This window comes from Carcharhinus amblyrhynchos, chromosome 19 (assembly GCF_965287045.1).
Source record: "Carcharhinus amblyrhynchos chromosome 19, sCarAmb.v2.hapA, whole genome shotgun sequence".
Taxonomy (NCBI): domain Eukaryota; kingdom Metazoa; phylum Chordata; class Chondrichthyes; order Carcharhiniformes; family Carcharhinidae; genus Carcharhinus; species Carcharhinus amblyrhynchos.
The window spans coordinates 18,913,433-18,939,234 of record NC_137342.1 but is presented as its reverse complement, the minus strand read 5'-3'; the positions used below and the strand labels follow the sequence as shown (position 1 = coordinate 18,939,234).

At 42.1% G+C, this 25,802-nt stretch overlaps 1 protein-coding gene across 1 annotated transcript in view; it reads right to left on the bottom strand.

Annotated features, from left to right (window-relative positions):
• Nucleotides 1-3,648: 3,648 nt before the first annotated feature.
• Nucleotides 3,649-25,802, bottom strand: part of LOC145355353 (cAMP-dependent protein kinase type II-beta regulatory subunit-like) — an 89,535-nt gene continuing 67,381 nt past the window's right edge. Inside the window, exons 6-11 of the mRNA XM_080207331.1 lie at nt 24,996-25,149; nt 20,540-20,641; nt 19,398-19,472; nt 11,390-11,455; nt 8,177-8,309; nt 3,649-5,216 (exon numbers count right to left, since the gene is read on the bottom strand). Coding sequence (XP_080063457.1) covers nt 5,083-5,216; nt 8,177-8,309; nt 11,390-11,455; nt 19,398-19,472; nt 20,540-20,641; nt 24,996-25,149 — 664 coding nt within the window. The 3' untranslated portion in view covers nt 3,649-5,082. The remainder of the gene's footprint in view (nt 5,217-8,176; nt 8,310-11,389; nt 11,456-19,397; nt 19,473-20,539; nt 20,642-24,995; nt 25,150-25,802) is intronic.

Sequence of the window (25,802 nt, the reverse complement as noted above, 5' to 3'; positions counted from 1 at the left end):
ACAGTTTTTACATCACATACTCAGGTTTTGTTGGATGGGCAAATCGAAACATGCCAGTTACTGATTTGTAGCATTTCAAGATCGGTGCAGCTTGTGACATCTGTAGTAGCAAATTAATTTGACATTATACAGTGCCTCAGACACGCCAGAGTGCTTTACAGGCAACTAAGTATTTTAAATGTGGTACATATGACAGCTATTTTGCTCACAAGGTCCCACAAATGGCAATGAAATAAATGAGCACATTTATTTATTATTGTCACAAGTAGGCCTACATTAACACTGCAGTGAAGTTATCCCCTAATCGCCACATCCTGGCACCCATTCGAGTACACGAGGGAAAATTTAGCATGGCCAATGCACCTAACCTGCACATCTTTGGACTGCGGGAAGAAACCAGAGCACCTGAAGGAAACTCACGCAGACATGGGGAGAATGTGCAGATGCTGCACAGACGGTGACCCAAGTCAGAAATTGAACCAGGATCCCTGGCGCTGTGAGGCAGCAGTGCTAACCACCAAGCCACCCCATAAGTCTTTGAAAGATAAACATTTGAGAACAGGAGAATTCCAATGATCTTTGAATAGAGCTATGGGATCTTCCATACCCAATGGTGAGGGCAAATGCAGACTCAGTTCAGCATTTCATCTGAAAGATGGCATATCCAACTGAATAGCATACCCTCAGTAGTGCACAGGAATACCAGTAGCTGGTCTAACTGTCACTGCAAGTACAGGGTGATTTTAGGAAATGGCTAGGAACACACTCTCCCTAATAGTAAGAAGGAAGTTCCTCTTCCTCCCCTCCCAATAAAGTCATAACTATCCAGTGCTAATTCAGACCAGAAACAAGAATGTAAGCAATGTTTATGAGAGATGAAAAGAAAGGTATTAAAAACGCTTTAGGGAGAAAGTAGGAAAATTGGACCAGTCAGCAGCCTTAGCATGAAGCCAGTAACGATGACACGATGGTCAAGTGAATACACAATGTCCAAGTGGTAAATTACAAAGAATCTATACTAACAACCAATGAACAATTAGCACAATCTGGCAATAAAATGTTGCAAACAAATTAAACTGGTCCACACCTTGTAATGAAGACCCTTTCAGTCTCAATTTTGCTTAAAGTCTAAGCTGAGAACTTAATACAAAAGGTGAAGATTTCTTGTGCATAATAGCATGTTGCACTCAAGGTATCTTTCTCACAATGGAATTTATTTATTTTGTTAATGTTACAAGCTTATGGGTGGCATGGTAGCACTGCTGCTTCACAGCGCCAGGGTCCTGGGTTCGATTCTCAGCTCGGGTCACTATGTGGAGTTTGCACATTCGCCTCGTGTCTGCGTGGGCTTCCTCCTGTTTCCTCCCACAGTCCAAAAATGTGTGGGTTAGGTTGATTGGCCACACTAAGAAATTGCCCCTTAGTGTCCAGGATTGTGGAGATTAGAGGGATTAGTGGGTATAATATGCAGGGATATGGGGTTAGGGCCTGGGTGGGATTGTGTTTGGTGCAGACTCGATGGACCGAAGGGCCTCTTTCTGCACTGTAGGGTTCTATGATTCTGAGTTGGAACACTGCAATGAAGTTACTATGAAAATCCCCTAATTGCCACACTCCAGCACCTGTCTAGGTACACGGAGAGAATTTAGCCTGGCCAGTGCATCTAACCAGCACGGCTCTTGGACTGTGGGAGAAAACAGGAGCATCTGGAGGAAACCTACGCAGACAAGGGGACAATGTGCAAACTCTGCACAAACGGTGATCCAAGTCGGGAATTGAACCCAAGTCTCTGGTGCTGTGGGACAGCAGTGTTAACTGCTGTGCCACCTTGTGCAGGAGGCCTTTGCAGTGTGAGAAGCCTGAACATTGCGTGTCCAGCTAACTGAAAAAAAATCAAGGATGTCAGGTACAGTTTCCAGCATTGCCTTATTTTGAATTGTATACAAATGCAGAGTGCCATAGCAGACTGTAAGTAACATTCTCAACTGTACACAGGACTTAGGACTCTGAGCTAAAGGGCAAAGTTTTTTATAAATTTGGTTGTGTTGTGTAAAATGTTGTATAAAATAAAAAGAACATGTAAAGCAACAATTGCTAAAAGCAAAAACTGTATCACTGGATGATCTTCTGCAAACACAGGAACTTAAATCCCAAGGAGTAAAGTCACTGAGCAGGGAAATTGCAATGATTCAGAGGAGGTACGTTTTGTACTGTAAACTATTGATTACACCATTTTTTTTTCCCGTTCTTAATTAATCAAGAAAGGGATAAAATATTAGCAAATTCTGGAAGGTGTAACCATTATCCAGATTTGGAATGAGGTGGTGACAAACAGTTTTGTTTTAAACATCTTAAATCACCGAGTCACATCAAGCACCATTACAGAAATATTGACTGAAGAAGGATGGAGTACATACAGATTGCAGCCAACAGTCTGAGTTCCTGCACCTGCCAAGCAGCACCCCTCTTGCACTGAAAAGTACAATTCTGTTATTTACAAAGGTTTACATACATTTGCAGAATTCCTCTTCCAGAAGATACATGTTTGGATAATGCAAGTAGCTACATCAAACATGGGACAAACAGAAGCACTGGAAGACCTTTTCTTTAAGGAATCTCATAATGCTCCCCCCATTTACAGTACATCTTTGGCATTATAACATTGCCAGCATTATAATGGAAACACACCCAAAGATACAAACAATTCAACTTGGTATTGTGTAAAAATCTCACCTTATGTAGCCAGTGCTATTAAATCCTATCTCCTGAAATATAGGATGCACAGGCCTGGGATTGGTTCTGACCCTGCTGAAACTCAGGAGAGAAACTTCCAGGAGTAAGGTTTTAGTATCCTGAAGGAAATATCTGCAGAAACCTCACCGAAGATTAGTTGCCTTACTGGTCCTGTATTAACAATGTATATTTTTATAAGTCTCCTGACTTCCACCAATCTTGCATGATCTAGGCCATGATCTAAATTTGGATGCCCTACCTCTCTTAAGAAGGAGGCTAGAGTACCACATCTCACTGAACATACTAGCCTTCAAACTTACATTAGGTTACAGGGAAGCAAGAGCTCAAAGTAGGATGTTCATGTGTTAAGCCCCTCCACAGAAGTGGCCTTTTTGGGGTGGGTGGAGAGTCCACTGATATACAAGGCAACAGCTCCATTATAAGTCTGGGAGCAGGTGTGTCAAGGTTTTGACTGAAATTGCATCTGTTCCAAAAGTCCGGCGCTGGAGTTAGAAGAGGAGCCTGCCAGAATGGCCCAGCAATTCAGGGGTCCCAGTCGCTTATAGTAAGTGAAAAAGCTGAGTGGTTTATTCATGAGTGGTGTCTCTGCCTAAATTGGCAGTTCTGACCTAAGGCTACACATGAGCACAACAAGAATCTATTGTGTATCTTGTAAACTTTCTTTCCTTCATAGTAACTCTAAATTAGGTAATTTACTTTTTTTTAGTAACTATACAATGATTTTACTGATGTCTACATCTCTCATAAGGCTCATAATGAGCAATGACATAATTGAAGATAATTTAAAGTTTATGAAAAGATCGTAATATCTTTAGAATGATAAATCTGCAACAGATAAACCCTTTTATTTAATTCTGATGCTGTCCACTATCATTCAATAAAAATCCACAAGTGTTTTTTTAAAATAAGTCCATATTTTATTAGATGCATAAATGTCTAAAAATGCCTAGTTGTACTCAACATAATCAGAGTGCCAAAGGGTCTTTTAAAAATCAGACTATAATCCAGTACAGTACAACACTCTTACATGTAGCTCAATCAAATAGCTAGCCCCAGTAAATAGTCTCGAGCACCTAGCTACTTTTAACTGTGTGATTTTGTAATCAGTGTTAAATCTGACAAAACATATTCTAGAAAAATGGCTAGTTTGCGATCAACTTACCTAAAAAGGTAAAAAGTAAAGGCCCATGTAGATGGTCCCTACAGAGATTCTCCGGAACAGGCTCGAAGGGCTGAATTTCTGGTTTCTATGTTTCTAAAACATGACTTGAATTAATTGGACTAAATGTGGCTTCTACTTTGGACTACAATGAGAGGGTCACATTGTGCATAACATGATGGTGAAAGACTTTAGAATTAAGAAATTCTTTTCCATGCAATGGCAAGGGCTGATTATAAAACTCAAAAACCACAGATCAAATGGGTCTACTGTAATGGTAAATACTTTCATGTGCAACACCAGAAAGAAATTAATTATTCAATTATCACCTCCTACCTCAGTGTACTTTTTAGTCACATAATCAGATTCAAAGCACATCACATTGCTCTATTTAGTTATTGTTCCAGCATGCAAAGGCAAGAGAATCTTCACAAAGTAGGGGGAAAAAGTGAATCTGTTAACAGACTTTTCTATGAAATTAAGTTTCGAAATAAATACTGTTTTTAATTATACCTCCCCATACACATTTTTCTTTGGTGAAACACATTCCAATAGTCGTCATTTCTGAATTTTCACTCTATGATCATCCATGACAAAATGAAAACAAAATTTATAAATAAATCTTATTCACAAAATATTCAAATACTTCAGCATGAAAATTAAACTCATAGGATGACAAAGATACAGAATTCCATGTCAAACACAGAAATTCTCTTAAATCTGCTATACATTTCCTGTATATTTACTGGGATATCTCAACATAACCAGGTCACAAACAGTCAAATAAGGTTTGTTAACTAACTTGTATTCAAGTTAAAATGTGCAGGATCAACAATCTATAAAGTCAAAAATTCTTATCCTTTCTTAGTCACTGCAGATATTTGCTGAGCAAATATTTTATTGAATTTCGGATACTGACTCACATGTAACATTTTTAGTCAAATATCTATTATTTAGTTACCGGTTTGTTTCAGAAAATCAATACATAAAAGCTAGGTTCTAGGTTATCTCTATACTGCAATGTGTTAATTCTGTTTTTTGGTTAGAAAATAAGTAAACAGAACAGCTACAAAAATGCTTCCCTTCTATACAATTCAAATGCACTTTTCAGTGGGGAATCCACTTTTTTCCACAGTGATGTATCATGATGGTATCCTTGAATTGCTTGTTCATATGCCTGGATCAGTGAGATCCATATTTGTTCCAAAAAGGTCCACTAGTTGCTCCTCATAATTTGCAATGTTTCTCTTCATAATGTCCATACAAGGACCAAGCAGTCGCTCAAACGCTTGCACATCCATAACTGTGAAAAAATAAATAGCCAAACACAAAAACAAGACATTATTCTAAATTGAAAAGGCTTTGCTGCTGACATTCACTATCTGTCCTGGCCCCATAACACCCAAATATACATTTAATTTATGGATTGTAGAAAGCAAGGAACCTTGCACTGATGAAGGAAGGATTGCATTTATTGTTTCCTCCTTCTCAAAGCAAATTCCCACCGTGTATGGTTCCATAGGTTCTGGTAGATCTCTAATGTCCTGCCTGGTGCTCATTTCCCAAGTGAGCCCAGACAGTTGAGTGTTGGCAGGCTGTTTAGCAACAGCAGGCATCTCAATTGAACCCCATCCTTTCCTCATCTGACATCCACATAGCCATGTACTTTGCAGCATGACTACTGCATATAAATCAACAACAGAAAGCCTGGCTGGTTATTTTCCCATCTAACATAGAATCAGCAACATTGGGTATACACACCAACTGTAAGCTTTTCATTGTGACTTTCAGCACTCCTCATGGGGAGGACATGGGAAATCATTTTCTTTCGACTGGATGATTTCATAACTAATCAGATCAATTCGGGACTTACGACTAGAAACTGGAAGCGACACCACATTATGCATCCATTTTGCATTAAATTAGTTATTAACTGAATTAGCATTGCTTGCCAATTGCAGTTGTAGCAGTGATCTACAAACTAGATATAACTAAGTTGGTAAATGCATAAATACCTGTATGGACCTTTCAATCACCACTTCTTAATGCACTTTTCACGTGATAGTTGATTTCCAATTTTAAAAAAATATTTTGGCAGGAACAAGGGAGCAATACATGTTTTAAGGTTTTAAGGAGAGGTGCATCCAATGATGGATGACGTTTCAGTATCGCCCTTCCTAAGAACTCAGTTTTAAGATTTTGCTTTTGATATTATTTGCTAACTGTCTTCACTTCCAAAATGAATTCACGATGGCTAAATCAGCAAACACACAAACCTGCCAATCTTACACTTCTCTCTGCATTACGATGGGATCCAGGATAGGGAAAGTTGGGATAACGGGCAGGATGTTTCAGCTGCACATGCCTCAAGACCAGAAACTCCCAACTGAGGTCAACAGACATTTGCACTGACTGCCGAATTTTCTGTCCTGCCTGCTATGATTCCGGTGGCAGGCAGAATGGGAAAATTCTGTCCAAGGAGTTTCAATTTCCAATGAAAGGAGCTAGGACCTGTAAAACTGTATTGCAATCTTTATAACTACGTAATTTTCATAATTGAAATATACTTGACCCTGGCAGGATTTATTTTTGATTTGGAAGACAGATTACATAAACCATTAAAATGTCAGAAATAATGCCTGCTCTTGAACATGACAGGAACCTATATTGAACTACCCTATCGCTTGACTTAAATATCGGAGGTCGTACATGTCAGCTTTATTGGTGTGGGGTCACACTTAAGAGGTTGTCAGGTACTGCTATCTGCATCAATTTGCAATAATGCATTTGTAATGCCTCAACCATTATTAGATGAACAGCGAACTCTGCAAAGACCAAAAATTAAACTGTAAATTTCCTGGTCCACATGGTCCATTTCATATTAGGCAATGCCTTGACCAGTCAGGGTTAAGCTATGGTGTATAACAAAGCTGGGCAGTTATCTGTCAAGCACCACCAACTGGTGCATTCTCCAATAGCTCTAACCAATCGGAGTCCACTCGCCATTCTCCTCTCATTCAGTATAAATTGTTGTTTTTCCCTTAATGCCGGTATTCTTGCAAAGTGTTCTGATGAGTGCAAGACAGAAATGTCTTTTTTTCAACGTGTGTATCGTATTTTCTAAGGAGCACACAGAAGTAAACCTAATTCACAATTTTAGAATCAGTGGCATCAAGATTAGTTACCACATCTACTGAGATATAACTCTGTCATCTGGTTTCGTCAGGAAAAATAGTATACAGTAAATTAGTACAGCAGGACACACTCTGTGCCCTAGAGTTCTAACCGTTTCTCTCTATCTTAATAGTATACTTTTTTTAATTCTTTGTGCCAAATTGGACAACTTCACAATTCCCACATTATCCGCCATCTGCCAAACAGCTGCCCACTCACTTAAGCTATCTACAAAAGGGACTTAGGTAGGTTATGTCCTCTTGACAACTTTCTTTCTATCTTTGTGTCATCAGCAAATTCAGCTGCTACAAATTTGGTCCCATCATCCAAACCTCCTCCCGCCCTGCTTGTCTAACCCAACATGCACGTCATTCTATTTCCTTTTCCCTCATTCACATATCTAACTTGGTCCTGAATACATTTATGCTATTCATCTCAACTACTCCATTTGACAGCAAGTTTCACATTCCAACCATACTCTGGGCGATCAAAGCTCTCCTGAATTCTTCATTCACTTTATTAGTGACCATCTTATATTTATTGCCCACAGTTTTGAACTCCCACAAGTGAATGCATCTGCGTCTATTTTCAAGACCTCTAATTATATCATTCCTCAGCCTGCTGTTTTCTGGAGAAAATAGCCCCAATCTGCTTAGCCTTTCCAGATCATTATAGCTACCCAGTTCTCGTTTCATCTTTATGAATTTTTTCATTTTCTTCAGTATGTCCAAATCCATTCTGTAACACAGAAGCCAGAGTTAGACGCATCATTCCAAGTCTGGTCTAACCAATATATGTTTAACCATGAGCAGCATTTTCCAGCTGTTCCTGGTGGTGGCACTTTCTGGCTCCCCAGCTTTGCTTGAAGTTTTATTCTTCTAAAGCAATACATCTGGGTTACATTTAGTCCATGAAATTTCTAGCCTCTGAAAATTCTGTGAACAACATTCACTTGTTTTGAAGCAATTGAATAGAAAAAAAATCTTAAAGAAATTACCTGGAAACTATTAATGAGATTTTGCCCCCCCACCCCTCCACCTTCCCGGCTATTTTTTTTTTAAAATGGCCCACGAATTGTAGAAGATTTACCTAAACATTTCACATTTCCTACAGCAAAGGCAGAAGCTGCACGGGGCTGATTCGCAACCAAAGCAAGTTCTCCAAAATACTGCCCTCTTGAACAGCGAGCTATTTCCACTCCACCATCTGCATCAGATTTGGTCTATATTAAAATGAACCAAAAAAAGAAAATGATCTTTCAATGCATTGGTCCCGTGTGTAAATAAAGTTTGAAGAAACAGAAATAGAAAACGGTGGCAACACTCAGCAGATCAGGAAGCAGCTGCGGAGAGAACAGAGGACATAGAATAAGAGTTGAATTCTGACAAAGCGTTCATGCCCAAACTTAAATGGCTCCATTCTGTTCTCTCCACAGACACTGCCTAACTTTTTATTTTGGAGATGAGCTTCCAATCACAGATTCACACCATCACTAAGACCGCCTATTCCCACCACCAGAACATTACCCAGCTTTACCTACTACAACTCAACTGCTGCTCAAACTCTCATTCATACTTTTATTACTGCTAGACTATATTATTCCATTGCACTCTAGCTAGCCTCCCACATTCTATCCTCTATAAACTGGAGGGTATCCAGAACTCTACTGCCCATGCCTTAACTCTCAAGTTCTATTCATCTATCACCTCTGTGCTCACTAACCTACATGGGCTCCCAGTCAAGGGACATTTTGATTTTAATATTCTTATCATCCTTTTCAAATCCTTCTGTGGCCTTGTCATTCCCCATCTCTGTAATCCCCTCCAGTCCCAGAACCATCTGCAATATCTGCACTCATCTAATTCTGGCCTCTTCAGCATCCCTGATTTTAATTGCGTCACCACAGATGACCGTGTTTACAGCTGACTAGGCCCCTAGGCTTTGGAATTGCACCTCCCACATTGTTTTCCTCCTTTTAAGATAGTGTTTAAGATCTACCACTTATTAAGCTTTTGGCTGTCTGACCCAACATCTTATGTGGCATATTGTCACATTTCATTTCATAATGCTCCGTGGGACATTTTCTTACACTAAAGGCATTATACAAGTATAATGTCCAGTTCTTCAACATCTGTATTTTATACTTCTGAAGAGCAATTAATCTGGTTCAGAACAGAATAGTGTAGCTAAAAAAAGTCTTGTTGTATTACAGCCTTATTACCTAAAATCTGGGCATAATAATCTTATGCCTGCTATTTTAATACAGGCATTAAAGCAGTTTATTATAGCTACCTCTTATTAAAACAGCAGACAAAAACTATCATAGCCATGCTTTAAATATTTGTTCGCTAAGATCAGGAACAGTCCTAAATCACTCTTTGCTGTTGTAAATAATTTCTTCCATCCATTTTAAGTGCTAATCCTGAAGCTCTCAATTCTGTTGAATTGAAATGTAGTGCTTATGCCAGTATAGTAATCCAAGAGACTTTCTGAAGTGTAGCTACATTCCACTATTGTTCAGTCTAATTGATCCAGTTCTTGTTTTGCACTGCATGCTTATTGAGCAGCAGATTAGAACAGTTGCAACTTTGGAATTATCATGGGTTTTAAAAGCACCTTGTTAAAAATAGTAATTGTAGAATTAAAAACCTCTATATAATTTTGCCTATGATTAGAAATTAAATTTTAAAATCCACAGGTTGTTATTTTGGTGTTTCAATTGATCAAGTTTGAAAGTATTTTGAGGTTGTCATGCCCCCTCTGATTTCACAGAAGTGTGCTGAATTTACAGTGTTGATTTTTGGAACTCCTTTTACATGATACGAGGAGGGAAGAATTTGCAGACGGGAAACTCATCCCCAGATTATATAATCAGTACAGACAAATTCTTACAAATAAATCATCCCCAATAAATAAATCTTATATATATGTAAGTTTTATGTGCTGTACTTGATCAGATCTTAATGGGCAGTACGGTGGTACAACGGTTAGCACTGCTGCCTCACAGCACCAGGGACCTGGGTTCGATTTCCGACTTGGGTCACTGTCTATACGGAGTCTGCCCATGTCTGCGTGGGTTTCCTCCATGCACGGCGGTTTCCTCTCACAGTCCAAAAGACTTGTTGGTTGTTTGCATTGATCATGCTAAGTTCTCCTTCAGTGTACCTGAACAGGCTCTGAAGTGTGGTGACAGTAATTTCATTGCGTTGTTAATGTAAGCCTACTTGTGATGCTAATGAAAATTACCACAAAAGAAAAATAATATCCCATTTCATATTATCTTATGTAAGTGTGCAGCTTAATATAGAAAAGTTAAAATGAATGTCTTGTCACCACCTAAATTCAATTCAAAAATGGATGGAATTCAAGCTGGCCAACTAGAGTCATCTAGTCAGTTGCTTTACAAGCATCTGGAATGAACATCTCGGCTGCAATTGTCAGAGTTAAAACAGGGTATTTTGCAATGGGATAATGAAGGCAGCTCCATGCAAAATATTACAGAATTGTATTAAATTATAAATATGAAAATGTCTTAAGGTCAGCTTGCTCAAGTGAACTCTTCTGTCCAATAGATGCCTCTTACTCATATACATTCATAAATATTAAATATCAGTAAAATCTGTAAAATTCTTAAAATAGCCTTTCTTTTCTTGAGGGCAGGGAGGCTGTAGGAAAGGGGAGAAAGTTGAAGAAATGCAGGCTTTCAAGTGGAAATGTCAACCAGCTCATGACCAAACAGAAATCATTGACTGAATAAGTGTGAAGTGGGAAAAACAAGAACATGGATGCAGAAAGCGGTCCTCTGTTTAATTTGTCCTATCATCCAGTTTCTCATTTTATACCCGGATAGGATTAACAATGGAACATTGTGGAATCATAGACTACCTACAGTGCAGAAGGAGGCCATTTGGCCCATTGAGCCATCATCAACAACAATTCCAACCAGGCCCTAGCCCCATAACCCCAAATATTTACACTAATAATCTCCCTAACACTATGGAGCAATTTAGCATGGCCAATCAACCTAACCCACACATTTTTGGATTGTGGGAGGAAACTGGAGCACTTGGAGGAAACCCACACAGACAGGGGGAGAATGTGCCGACTCCACATGGGCAGTCACCCAAGCTAGGAGTCGAATCTGGGTCCCTGGCACTGCGAGTCTGCAGTGCTAACCACTGTGCCAATGTGCCGCCACAAAGATGCAAAGATTTTCAATGAGGCATTACACAATCTGTGTAATTTACAAATACAATTAGTAATTTAACTCATCTTTCGAAAAGACTGAGTGGTTGTGTTTACCTTGTGTTTCATTGTTATCCGAACCTCTCCAGATTCTACAATATAAAAACAATCAGCTTTCTCTCCCTGAGGAATAAAAACAGCTAGTTAAATTTATGAACAACGAAGGTAAGTTTTATTTACATTTAAAAAGAGTTGGAAATTGGAGTGTTAGAATCATTACCACATGGAATCTTTACAGCACAGGTGGTGGTCATTTGATCTATCAAATTCACGCTGGAACTCTTCCCCAATTCTGTCCCCTTAGTCCTGCAAGTTAACTTCTCTCAGGAAACTGTCCAATTTCCTTCAATAATCATTGATCATCTTCATTCCCATTACCCTGATGGGCAGCCAGTTTCAGGTCATTACCAGTTGCTGCATTAAGATATTCTTCCTCACATTCCCTCAGTATCACTTATCCAAAACTTTGACTCTGGCCCCTGGATCTTCTGCCATTGCTAAGCAGCACAGCTTTGCTTTGCCTACCTTATTAAATACAATAATCTTGCACACGTTGATCAGATCTCTCCTCAAATCTCTTTGCTCCAAGAAAAACAATCCTAGTTTCTCCAGTCTACCCTTGTAATTAAATTCCCTGGAATTTTTCTGGTAAATTATATGGTGCAAGTAACTTGTCCACAGGAATGTTATCCTGACATGGAGTTAGTGTTAGTCTAACGATCTTTGGAGTATTCACACAAAAAGACATTTGGAGTTTAACTCCAAAAGAAACTGGGGGCGATTCTCCCAGCAGCGCAGCGGGCCGGGAGACATAAGCAGAGGCAGCGTGGCAGGCTTCCCGCTGGGTGCTGTGGCTGCCAGATTTCAGGTGGGATCAGCTTAATGACAGAAATCAGCACAGAACTGAATAAATTATTTTTATGAGCATTTAAACCTCATTAGCGGGCAACCGATGGCCTGACCCTGCCGGAGTGAAGGGGGGGTGGTGCCATGGAGGCTCACCAGGAGGTCGGGGTGTAAGGGGGGGGTTGCTCCCTGGCATTGCCAGCTTTGCCCCCAGCAGTGCCCATGGGGCAAAGTGGCAATGCCCAGGGGGCACCTTGGCCCTTTTCACCAAGTATCAAGCAGTGCCAAAGAGGGGGGGTGACAGAGGGAGGCCAGCGATTGGCACTAACCATTGAGGTGCAGGGAGGGTCGGGGCTGGCTGAGACACGTCTGGAAGGCCAGTGATCAGGAGGCTGGTAAAACGGGGCTACTGCAGTTGACAGGTCAGCGCATGCACTGTGGTCTGCTTAGCACTATGCTGCCAGCCTCTCTGGTGGGAATAGGTCCTGCCCACTGATTTTCACTGTGATTTATGCTACAGTTCTAACTGATGCACAGTGTGTGGGAGATTCATTTTGAAAAATCATGCTGGAAAAAACCAGCGTGATTTATTCCTGTTTTTTACATGAATTCGACACAGGATTTTTTTTGAGAGAGAATCCCACCCATTGAGCCCGATTTTACCATTTTCGGGTGCGAAATCGTGGTAAAGTCGGGTGTGAGGCCTTTATCGTGATCTGCATCCGTGTCCGCGCAGATCGTCACTTTACCAAGATCCGCATGCATTTAAATTGAATTAATGAACTGCCCGCCTAACTCTATCAGCATTTCCCCCTTTACCACCGTGTTCGCCAATCCGGAACCGCGCTTTTAGGGACTTGCTGAATAAAAGTCTGACTCAGGTGCTCCAGCCTCTGAAGAGCGCATTCAGTGTTTGCAATGGCTCTCTGACTCAGATCAGTGATGGGGGTGGGGGTGGGTCAGATCATTCTCTGGTTGGAGGCGGGGGAGAAGGGGAATGAGATCAGATCATTGTCTGATTGGGGGTGGTGGTGGTGGTGGTGGTGAGGGGGCGGGGGGGGGGGGGGAGGTGGCTCAGATGTATCTTTGGCGGAGGGGTGAGGGCGGATCATTGTCTGGTGGTGGGAAGGGGGAGTGAGGCCAGACCCTTCCCGGTTTGTGGGGGGGGGCGGCGCGCGAGGGGGCAGGTGAATCTCTGATGGGCTGGGGGACAGCACATGGATCTCTGGTGGGGGTGTGGGCATGGGGGTCCGCTGCCACTCTGCGGGTGATCAGTAGGGGGAAAGGGGGTCAGGAATGGCAATCGGTCTGGGTAGTGGGGGGTTGGATAAGGGGGGGCATTGATGTGTATATCCCTCTTATCCACCCCCCCCCCCTCACTACCCTACTCACCAGCAAAGCTAGCCAGAAAGGACCACTCACACTTTCTTTCAACATCGCGGTAGTTATACCGGATCAGAGAAGGGACTGGTCCATTAATGAGCAATGAGTTATGTTAGATGTGGTGCCATATGAGTTTGAGTATGGCGAGAGAAAAGGAGGGGGAATGAATGAAGACTTCAAGTGGGTCTGAAAGCAGAGAGGTGACTATGAATTTGCCACTAACTGCTCTAACTAATGCAATGCAAGGAAGGTAGAGAAGACTGCAGAATTTCAAATACACAGCACGGAATAAAGCACAATTCTAATAGTGCCACTCTTCCAGGTGACACATATTCTCTTTCCCTCAAAAAGGGCCAGCAACAGCCTGGTGAGGAGACAGCAGATTGTTTTGATCGGAGCTGGTTGCCACCTTGTCATGAAATACCACTGGGGCTAATGACATCACCCCAGTTAAACTGCACACTAGCCTCTCTCATAACAATTGGAGTTTCCTGATAATGGAGCTGCTACCACATTATCAGCATGGGCGGCACAGTTGGCAGCCATTTTTAAAAGGTTCCAAAGTGATCTCCTCCAAACTTGCAGCTGCAACTCTGTTTCTGAGTTTGCTGCTCTCTCCAAAGCACAAGGTTCCCTTCATCTTCTCAAAGGAACATACGCACGTGTGAACAGATTATTAAATTTCGTTTACACTTGGCCATTTCTTCGCGACAATCCTGAAATTCAGATTCCAACAGCAAACCAAGAAAAGATGGGTGGTAAAGCACAGACTGCTGTACATGAATATTGACACAGTATCCAGGAACATGCTTTACTCTTCAGTAGACACTGCTGCAGTTATGAAGGTTATCTAACACAGCAGCTCAGAAGGAAGGTTATATTGCGCGATGCATCATTTATTATTTACCAACAGCTGCATTGCACAATATAAACTTGCCCCTGAAAAGGAGGTTGACAGAGTTGAGGTTGATTATAGTTCTTGACACCCATCTATCGCACTTTCCACACATACATCCAAATAAATTTGAACCCCCTCCACCCGTGTACACAAGCAAGCTCCCACTCACGTACATGGGATGCCCCTCCCCAATACAGCTTCCCAGAAGGCACTGCTGTCGGGTCAGCAGGAGGGGGGAGGCCCCAATGTAGGGGGAACATATGGCAGGGAAGCCCTTTAATAACATTATAATTTATTTAAATGAAGTTGTTTTGTCACTGGCAGGCAGGTATGGGGAAAATCTGAAAACTATTGGCGCTATTTTCCAGCTGCACGAGCCCAAGACTGGAAATTTACACCCAAGTTCAACAGACCTTTAAATCATCTGCCAAATTTTCCCTGCCGTATGTCCTTCCCCCTACGATTCCCGTGGCAGTTGGAAAAGGAAAATTCCACCCAAGATCTTGCCAGCGAGATTCTCACTTTGACTTTCACGGGATCACAGAATCCCTACAGTGTAGGAGGCGGACATTCGGCCCATTCGAACGAAACCACAATCCCACCCAGGGCCTATCCCCGTAATATCACAGATTTACCCCATTAATGCGTCTAACCTATGCATCCTGGGACACTAAGGGGCAAATTTGTGTGGCCAGTGTGTACCTTGCCCACACGTGTTGGACTGTGGGAAGGAACCAGAGCACCCGAAGAAACCATGCAGACACGAGGAGAACATGCAAATTCCAGAGTTGGTCACTCAAAGCTGGAATCCACCTTGGGACCCTGGCGCTGTGAGGCAGCAGTGTTAATCACTGTGTTACCATATGTTCCCTCACATTAGGGTCTCTCCCACTTCCCCCTCGCTGGTCCAACAGCAGTGCTGGAGGAGCCCACTAGAGAGCTCCATTTGGAAGGGACGTCCCATATACGTAAGCAGGGGATGTTGTACCCATATTGCCATTGGCATACCCGGCAAATCCAGGCAAACGGAACTTTCTCCGGATCTAGGGAATTTTGGAAAATTAAAACCAACACATTCACTATCTCACTAGCTACTTCTTTTCAGACCCTAGGATGACATCTACCAGGTCATGGGGATTGTCAGCCTGCAGCTCCAAGAATTTGTTCAGTATCACTTCCCTGCTGATTGCTATTTTCCCCGAGTTCTTGTCTCCCAATTCCTGATTCACAGCTACTTCTGGGATGTTACTTGTATTCTGATGCAAAATACCTGATCAATTCATCTGCCATTTCCTTATTTTCCATTATTAATTCCCCAGACTCAATTTCTATAGAATCACCACTCACGTTGTTAACTCTTTTTTAAAAAAAGATACAGAAACATTTACTATCTGTCCTTTTGTTTCCAGCTAGCTTTTTCTCAGACTTTTAGTCTTTTCCCTCGTTAATCTTTTAGCCTACCTTGAAGACACTCCTTAAAACTGCCTTTTTGACCAAGCTTTTGATCATCTGACCTAATATCTCTTTACTTGAAGCCGTACTTCATTTTATAATGTTGCTATGAAGCAGCTTAGCATTTAGGGGCACAGCACCAAGGACATGGGTTCAATTCTGGCCTTGGGTGACTGTGTGTGCACGGAGTTTGCATGTGCTTTCTGTGTTTGCATGTGTTTCCTCTGGGTTCTCCAGGTTCCTCCCACAGTCCAAAGATGTGCAGGTTAAGTTGATTGGCTATGCTGAATTGCCCCATAGTGTCAGGGAGATTAGCTGGGTAAATATGTTGGGTTACAGGGATATGCCCTGAATGGGATTGTTGTTGGTGCTGTTAGGCTTGGTGGACTGAATGGCCTCCATCTGCTCTGTAGGGCTTCTATTCTATGATGTTCCATTACATTAAAGGTATTATATAAATACACTGTTATTGCTATCACTATATGGTTGTGCTACCTTCAGTCAGCTTAGAAGGTGGATTTGTGGTGTCAAGTTGTGCAAGATTTCAGAATGATAAAGCACTACCGAGCTGATTATTCTGGGGAATAAATCGGCCAGGTTAGGTTGCATCAGCCTGACTTGTTCATGGGAAAGTCGAATCTAACTCCACTGGATTCTACAAGGTCAGCTTGTTTAAATAGTAATCATGTGCTCACTTCACATTTTCAGAAACCCGCAGATTGCTTACTAAGAATGGAAGGGGCTGAGGAGTCAAGAGATTAGCAGCTCTTAAACGGCCGCTCCTCTATTTTAAATCGTATTTGATGTGGCTATGTAAACAGCTGGAATAGAAGATCAAGGGTTCGTGGGAAGAAGTGGTTCCCTGTGATGACAAAGCGTTGGCTGTGGAATGAATAAAGATACAAGAGGACACTGATATATGGAGCCACAGGAGGAGGCAGTTGAGAGAATGAATGAAATCCAATGCTGTATTGTGGCACAGACGAAACACAGCATGTCCAACTTCCCACTCATCTAGCAATACTGCCCGACTCAAAGATCAGCCTTCAGGTCTCCTGCTGAGAGGAGTAACTGATCTTCCACTCTCACAATCCTGAAAAGCTGACGCAACAATGCTGACAGGTTTCTCAGCATTAAGTCCACAGAGATGATGCATCCCTTCCCCATCCATTCCAGCAACACCACTCTCCTCCATCGGTTGAGACCCACAGAATTGTGGATCCCCTGGACAAGGCCCGAGTCGGAAGGAGCAACACTTGCACGCCAATCTGACGTTAAGACAATAGGTGGTCAGCTGCTCTGATTTTTGTACAGTTCTGCCCCACTGGCAGAGTTTTTGCAGAATTGATTCGTCATTAACGGCACTTACTACTCCAATCTGCAGCTCTGTCCTGCAACAGGAAAGGGGAATACTTCACACTGGAACAACAGACTGACCTGGAGTCAGAAAGGTTGAGTCACCATCCTCCAAACAGACCCCATGACAGCTACTTAACCAGGAAACACTGTCTCTGTTCCGAACATACATGAGTGTCTCCAGCTTCCAGACACACCATACTAATATCAATGTTGTTTCTTGTATCTCGCCAATCAGCTGAGTCACAACACCACTTACCAAGCGGACTCCCATAATGTGGCTGCTTCTAACCTATCCCTTTACTCAACTCTGATGCTAGACTTTGGATTAGCCATCTGAGCCTTGATGCTGCTGACTGTCGCACAGACACCTGCCTGAGTTCCAGTTGTGTTGCCTCTTCCTGTTCCCCATTCGAATCAAACAGAAGAGGAAAACAACATCGAACAATGACAGGGGGAAAGAAAAAAAAAGCAATGGAAGGAGGGAAAGGAGAATTCTGAGGTGGCAGAGTGAGAGCATTGTCCAACTCTGTACTAACTGTAGTCATGTATATTGATGGCTTCAATCACACAGGACCCAACATGAATAAACTAAATTTCTCTGAAATTGAGCCTGCAAAGCTTGACTGGTCATTTTAACCATGGGCCACAAATTTCTTGCATTCACCATATTGTTTAAAATCATAGAATTGTACAAATAGAAGGCTGCCATATGGCCTATCATTCCTATGCTAACTCTTTGATACAGTTATAGAGTCAGAGTCATAGAGGTTTATAGCATGGAAACAGGCCCTTTGGCCCAACATGTCCATGCCAACCCCCCTTTTTTTAAAACCACTAAGCTAGTCCAAATTGCCCGCATTTGGCCCATATCCCTCTAAAGCATCTTACCCAATTAATTCCACTCTCCTGCTTGTTCTTCATAGCCTTGTGATTCTTTTTGCTTTAATTGGTTTTCCAATTCACTTTCTAAAAGTTACTATTAAATCTGTTTCCAGTGCCCATTCAGACAGTGCATTTTAATTTTAGAACACAGTGACTTGCTGTGTAAAAAAAAAAATTCACATTTGCATGTTTTACAAATGTCACCTCTGGCTCTTTTGCCAATCACCTTAACTCTGTGCCCTCTCGTTACTGCTCCATCTGCAAACAATTTCTTGGTATTTATTTTACCAGAACCATTTATGACATTGAACAACTTAATCAAATCTGCTTTTAACCTTCTCAGCTCCGGTTTAGCTACATAACTGACTGCCCTTCTCAACTGAAATTAAGGAATGGCAATAAATACAAACCTAGCCAGTGATACTCAAATCCTATGAATTTTTTTTTTAAATCCTCATTCCTGGTACCATGCTAATAAATGTCTTCTAGTCCCTCTTTAAGGCCTTGACATCCTCCCTAAAGCATCTTGCTCCAGCAGAGGCCTAACCCATCTTTTATAAAGGTTTTGTATAACATTCTCGCTTTTATACTCTATTCCTCCAGTAATAAAACCAAGGATCCTTTAGATTTGATTTCTTCCAGTCTTCTCGATTTATTCTGTCACTTTCAATGACTTGGGGATATATATATCCACTTTAAAAGAAAACTGTACTGTTTATTTCATTAAACCTTTCCTTATTAGCAAAATCCATCACTTCACAGAGATAAATTTAATTTGTCATAGAATCCTGACAGTGCAGAAGGAGGCCATTCAGCCCATCAAATCTCCACTGACCACAATCCCACCCTGCAACCCCACACATTTACCCTTGCTAACCCCCGACACTCGGGTCAGTTCAGCACAGCCAATCCACCTTACCCACACATTTTTGGACTGTGGGAGTAAACCGGAGCACCCGGAGAAAACCCACGCAGATAGAGGGAAAACATGCAAACTCCACACAGACGGTGACTGTTATACTAGTATTCATTCTTCACAACCATTCAAAAATCTTAATCCTTGGTCAAAATACTTCAACTTCTCAAAATTCAAAACCAAGAACGACAATTATTTAAGTCAATGCCCTGTTTTAAAAAAAAGCTTTATTATGCCAATGGTTTGAGTTTTTCCATGTTTTGAACCCACTGTGAACAGCTTTTGGAATCGTACCCTATGCAACAGAAGAAGAAAAAATGATGCTGTACCTGAGCAATGATTTGTTCTTCATCTTTGTACGTTTTAGTTCCAAACACATCAACGACCTTCATCCGTTCCCCTAGCTTGAGATTTGAAAGAATTTCCTGTTATTGGTAGCAATGTGTCACACAAACATACAGCTAGTCTGAAAAGCAGAGTATTGCGGATGCTGGGAATCTGAAAAGGGAAGAGGCTGAAAATAAATCAGCTGGTTACGGCAGCATCAGAAACATTTCAGGCTTGTGACCCTTCATCACAACTGGGGGGGAAAAAAAAAATCACAGGCCTGAAATGTTAATTCTGTTTGTGTCTCCCAACACTGCCAAACCTGATGAGTACTTCCAGCATTTTCTCTTTTTGCTTATGAAAAGGCTTGGCCTAAATTCTCAATAGATTTGCAAGTTGTAATATCCATCGAGTTTGTGGGTAAATGTCCAAAGCATTTATTCCGAAAATCGGCTCGAAGTACTTAGTTACGTAATGGAAACAAAAATAATGGATAGAATGTGTCAGATTGTCTAATTATTGCTGTGATTTGCTGTTAATCATTTATTCACATTAAAATTTATGGGAATTCCAAATTTCTTAGCTCTATCAATTTGTACACATTATTAAATAATATATTTACACCCTTAACACAATTTTAAGCTTGCAAGGGCAGAATTGTAGGTTCAATGTAGCATCCAACGACAATGGTAAAATTACAGCATAGAGAGGCCATTCAGCCCATTGCGTCTGCGCTGGCCTAAAAAGGAAAGTAGCCACTCATTTCAATGCCACTTTTCAACACCTGGTCCGTAACCTTGGAGATGACAATACTTCAGATCCTGGTATCTTTTCAGCCTCAAACACCAATTCTGGCAGGGAATTCCAGATGCCCATCGCCCTAGGATGAAAAAGATTTCCCTTATGTCCCCTCTGATCCTTCTTCCATTATCTTAAATCTATGCCCCCTGGTAAGTGACCTTCCGGGCAGGGAAACAGGTCTTGCCTGTCTATCTTATCAAGGCTCCTCATATTTTTGCACTTTAATTAGTTCACCTCTCAGCTTCCTCTGTTTTAAAGAAAAAAAGCCACCAGTGTGTCCAATCTCTCCTCATAGCTGCATTTTCAAGCCCAGGCAACACAGAATCACGGAAACCCTACTTACTTCGAGTGACTTTAGAAGTGGCAGCGACTTGACAAATTCTTCATACAATTTCCTTTTTTTGGCGTTGTTTTTGACAATAATTCTACGAAAAGTTGCCCTGTCCTAGAAAAATAGGGAGCTAGTTAATTCATAGAATCAAGTTAAATTGCAGAATTATTTTTTCAGTTTTATTAATTTGTATATTTGACTGCTTGTAATGCTTTGATCAATTTCACTAGAAAGTATATTCTTGCAACGTACTAACGCACCAGTCAGTGATACAACGATGGATTAATACCTTTACCCTATTCAATCCCCTTTCCCAGGTCTTCCCAAACATCTGTCAGCAATGCCTAAGTTTAGCCACAAGATGGTGCACAACAGTAGCCTACTGCTCTTGTCCGTCCAAGTCAAAGAGAGTCAAAGTCCCTGTTGCTGAGAGTAAAGTAAGAAGTCTCACAACACCAGGTTAAAGTCCACCAGGTTTATTTGGTAGCACAAGCCACAAGCTTTCGAAGCACTGCCCCTTCATCAGGTAAGTGCGAGTTGTGTTCACAAACAGGCCATATAAAAGGCACAAACTCAATTTACAAGATAATAGTTGGAATGCGAATCTTTACAGGTCATCAAGTCTTAAAGGTACAGACAATGTGAGTGGAGAGAGCATTAAGCACAGGTTAAACAGATGTGTATCGTCTCCAGTCAGGACAGTTAGTGAGATGAGCAAGCCCAGGCAAGTTGTGGGGGTTACAGATAGTGTGACATGAACCCAAGATCCCGGTTGAGGCCGTCCTCATGTGTACAGAACTTGGCTATCAGCTTCTGCTCAGTGATTCTGTGAAAGTCACCTTGGAGAACGCTTACCTGAAGATTAGAGGCTGAATGCCCATGACTGCTGAAGTGTTCCCCAACAGGAAGAGAACACTCTTGCCTGTTGATTGTCGAGCGGTGTTCATTCATCTGTTGTTGGAACGTCCGCATGGTCTCCCCAATGTACCATGTCTCATGTCGTCCTTTCCTGCAGCATGTCAGGTAGACAACGTTGGCCAAGTTGCAAGAATATGTATCGTGTACCTGGTGGGTAATGTTCTTACGTGAGATGATGGCATCTGTGTCGATGATCTGGCACATCTTGCAGAGGTTGCTGTGGCAGGGTTGTGTGGTATTGTGGTCACTGTTCTCCTGAAGGCTGGGTAGTTTGCTGCGAACAATGGTCTGTGTGAGGTTGTGCGCTTGTTTGAAGGCAAGAAGTGGGGGTGTGGGGATGGCCTTGGCGAGATGTTCGTCTTCATCAATGACATGTTGAAGGCTCTGGGAGAAGATGTCGTAGCTTCTCCACTCCAGGGAAGTACTGGACGACGAAGGGTACTCTGTCCACTGTGTCCCGTTTTTGTCTTCTGAGGAGGTTGGTGTGGTTTTTCACTGTGGCACATTGGAAATATCAATTGATGAGTCGAGTGCCATACCCTGTTCTCATGAGGGCATCTTTCAGCATTTGGAAGTGTCTGTTGCGATCCTCCTCATCTGAGCAGATCCTGTGTATATGGACGGCTTGTCTGTAGGGGATGGCTCCTTTAATATGTTTAGGGTGGAAGCTGGAGAGGTGGAGCATGGAAAGGTTATCCATGGGCTTGCGGTACATTGAGATGACCGTCCTTGATGCAGGAAAGGATGACATGAGGCATGGTACGGTGGGGAGACCATGCAGATGCTACAACAATGGATGAATGAACACTGCTCAACAATCACCAGGCAGGAGTGTTCTCCTCCTGTTGGGGAAGACTTCAGCAGTCATGGGCATTCAACTTCTGATCTTCGGGTAAGAATTCTCCAAGGCAGCCTTCACGACACACGACAGCACAGAATCACTGAGCAGAGACTGATAGCCAAATCCCGCACACGTGAGGATGACCTCAACCGGGATCTTGTGTCATGTCACACTATCTGTAACCCCCCCAACTTGTCTGGGCTTGCAAAATCTCGCTACCTGTCCTGGCTGGAGACAATAGACACATTTTTAACCTGTGCTTGGCCCTCTCTCCACTCACATTGTCTGCAGCCTTAAGACTTGATTACATGTAAAGACTCAAATTCCAACCATTATCTTGTAAATTGAGTTTGTGTCTGTACATGCCCTGTTTGTGAACACAATTCCTATTCACCTGATGAAGGGGCAGTGCTTGTGGCTTGTGCTACCAAATAAACCTGTTGGACTTTAACCTGGTCTTGTGATACTGTGCTTACCCCAGTCCAATGCTGGCATCGCCACATCATGGCTGAAAGTAAATGCAATATTGAATAGATATCATTGCCACAAAGGTAGCCACCTCAAAATTTGATCTTTTAAGCCCTGTGACATGAGCACCAAGTGCTCATAGCAGCAAGATGATATTAGTTGAAGTTTCTATGAAAATTAACTGTAACTATAGTCGTTATCTTTCCTTGTCCTGAATGTCTTGGCTTTTTGTTGTCACAACTGCCCATTCCCTCATACTCCACATTCTCACTTCGAGGGCCTGGCTAAGTTTGGTTTACGTCCAGTGACAGTAGCATATCTCTAAAAATGGTTTCCCCTCCAACCCAGTCACACTCACTGAGGCCTACGGCCCTGACATTTGGTTCATTTAACATGTTGGGCGGCACAGTGATTAGCTCTGCTGCCTCACAGCACCAGGGACCCAGGTCAATTCCAGCCTTGATCGCTGTCTGTCTGGAGTTTGCATGTTCTTCCCAACGTCTATGGGGTTTCTGCCGGGTGCTCCGGTTTCCTCCGATAGTCCATAGACGTGCAGATTAGGTTGAATGGCTATGGTACATTGACCCTAGCGTGTGGGGGTTTTGCAGGGTAAAATGTGTGCTTTACAGGAATAGGGTCTAGTGGGACTGTGATTGGTGCAGAATTGATGGGCTGAATGGCCGCCTTCTGTATTGTAGAGATTCTATGTTGCTGCTCATGGAGATATTATCATATGCATAATCTTTTTCATGTTTGACCATCTATCCGCTTCATTATCGCCTCTAGCTTGGTCTGGAAGTCACACACCTCTTTGACGGGACATATTGTCATTGTCACTGGCTCAAAATTGTTACGTCCCAACCGAACATCATTCTGGAAGCAACATTAGGCTAAATAGTTAAGTGGTTATAGGAGTCCACCAGAGATGGTCAAAACATGTGACTTTCTAAGGTTAACCATATTCACGGGGGGAGAAGTAACACTATTCTATAGCCACATCAAAACTGTCAGATTACTCACCTTACACCAAGTTACAGCTTAGTCAGAATTTCAGTGTTCAGGATGTAAGATGCATGGGAGAGTGTTGTAAAATATATTGAGCATTTTAGGGCCAGTAAAGTCATTATGAGAATATTTCTGCAAAATCTTTCAATAGTCATCCTATTCCACTGGGCTTTTTTTTTAATATTCATTTTTGTGATGTGGGCATAGTTGGCTAGGTCAATATATATTGTTCATCCCTAATTGCCCAAGAGAAATTGAGCAATCTCCTTGAACTATATACAGATACACTCTGAATGCTGATATGAAGGTAGTTCCAGAATTTTGACCCAGCAACAGTGGAGGAAAGGCAACATAGTTCCATGTTAGGATGGTGTGTGGTTTGGAGAGGAACCTCCAGGTGTTCCCATGCATCTGCTTCTCTTCTTCTAGGTGGCAAAGGTCAGGGGTTTGGAAGGTGATGTTGAAGGCGCTTTGGTGAGTTGCTGCAGTGCATCTTGTAGATGGTATACATTGCTGCCACTGAGACACAGTGGTGGAGGGAGTGAATATTTGTAGATGCTGTGCCAATCAAGTGGGTTGCTTTATTCAGCATGGTGTCAAGATTTTTGAGTGTTGAAGCTGCACTCATCCAGATGAGTATTCCATCACACTCCTGACTTGTGCCTTCTAGATGGCGGACAGGCTTTGGGGAGTCGGGGGTGAGTTACTCTCTGCAGGATTCCCAGCCTCCAACTTGTTCTTGTAGCCACAGTATTTATATGGTTGGTCCTGTTCAGTTTCTGGTCAATGATAAACCCCAGGATGTTGATAATGGGACTAATACCATTGAAAGTCATGGGGTGATGGTTAGGGTCTCCCTTGATGGAGATAGTCATTGCATGGCACTTCTGTAGCATGAATGTTACTTGTCATTTACCAGTCCAAGCCTGAATGTTGTCCAGGTCTTGCTGCATTGGGACATGAACTGCTTCAGTATCTGAGTCGTTGTGAATATCATGTAGTCATCAGTGAACCTCCCCACTTCTGACCTTACGGTGGAGGGAAATTGAAGCAGCTGAAGACAGTTGGGCCTAAATTTCAATTCCACAAATTTCAGGTAAGTGTTTTCAGATAAGTGACTATTAAAAACCATTTGGGATTTTCAATGTCTCATGCATTAGTTTCTCATTTCAACTGCACTGACTGGACAACATATAACGTATTCATTTATAATATCCAAGTTCCCCCAACACTTACCAGACCCCACAGTGCTCCATTAGAGGTCGCAACGATGGTAGCTGCTCTGGGAGTATTGTACATCAACGCCAGCTCACCAAAGCTACCGCGATTATCATAGGCCCCAACGCACCTTTGCAATCCATCCAAAGTGACAAATATATCATACGTCCCCCTGTAAAAGATAAACATTCATTATTTAAAGAAAAATATCCTCATACTTTATGAATAAGCAACCCTACTAACCTTCAATTTAAATCCAATCGGCGTTTGGAATTAAGAATGTAAGATTAACGTTGGCTCCGAATTGCGAACAGTGCATCAAACTGGGCCTGGAAGGACTGACACAGTTTTTAAAAAATCCAGAGTCCTTTGATCTGATTTGTCACATGTACAAGTATACAGTGAAAAGTATTGTTTCTTGCACACTATACAAAGCGTACTGTATGTCGAGTAGGAAAGGAGAGACTGCAGAATGTAGTGTTCAGTCATAGCTAGGGTGTTGAGAAAAATCAACTTAATGCAAAATAGATCCATCCAAAAGTCTGCTGGCAGCAAGGAAGAAGCTGTTTGTGAGTCGGTTGGTACGTGACCACAGACATTTGTTCTTTTCCCCATGGAAAAAGGTGGAAGAGAGAATGTCCTTGAATATGCTGGATGCTTTGCCGAGGCAGTGGGAAGCGTGGACACTGTGAATGGATGGGAGGTGGGTTTGAGTGATGGATTGGGTTTCGTTCACAGCCCTTTGTGGTTTCTTGTGGTCTTGGGCAGAACAGGAACCAAACTGTGATACAACAGAAAGAATGCTTTCTATGGTGCTTCTGTAGG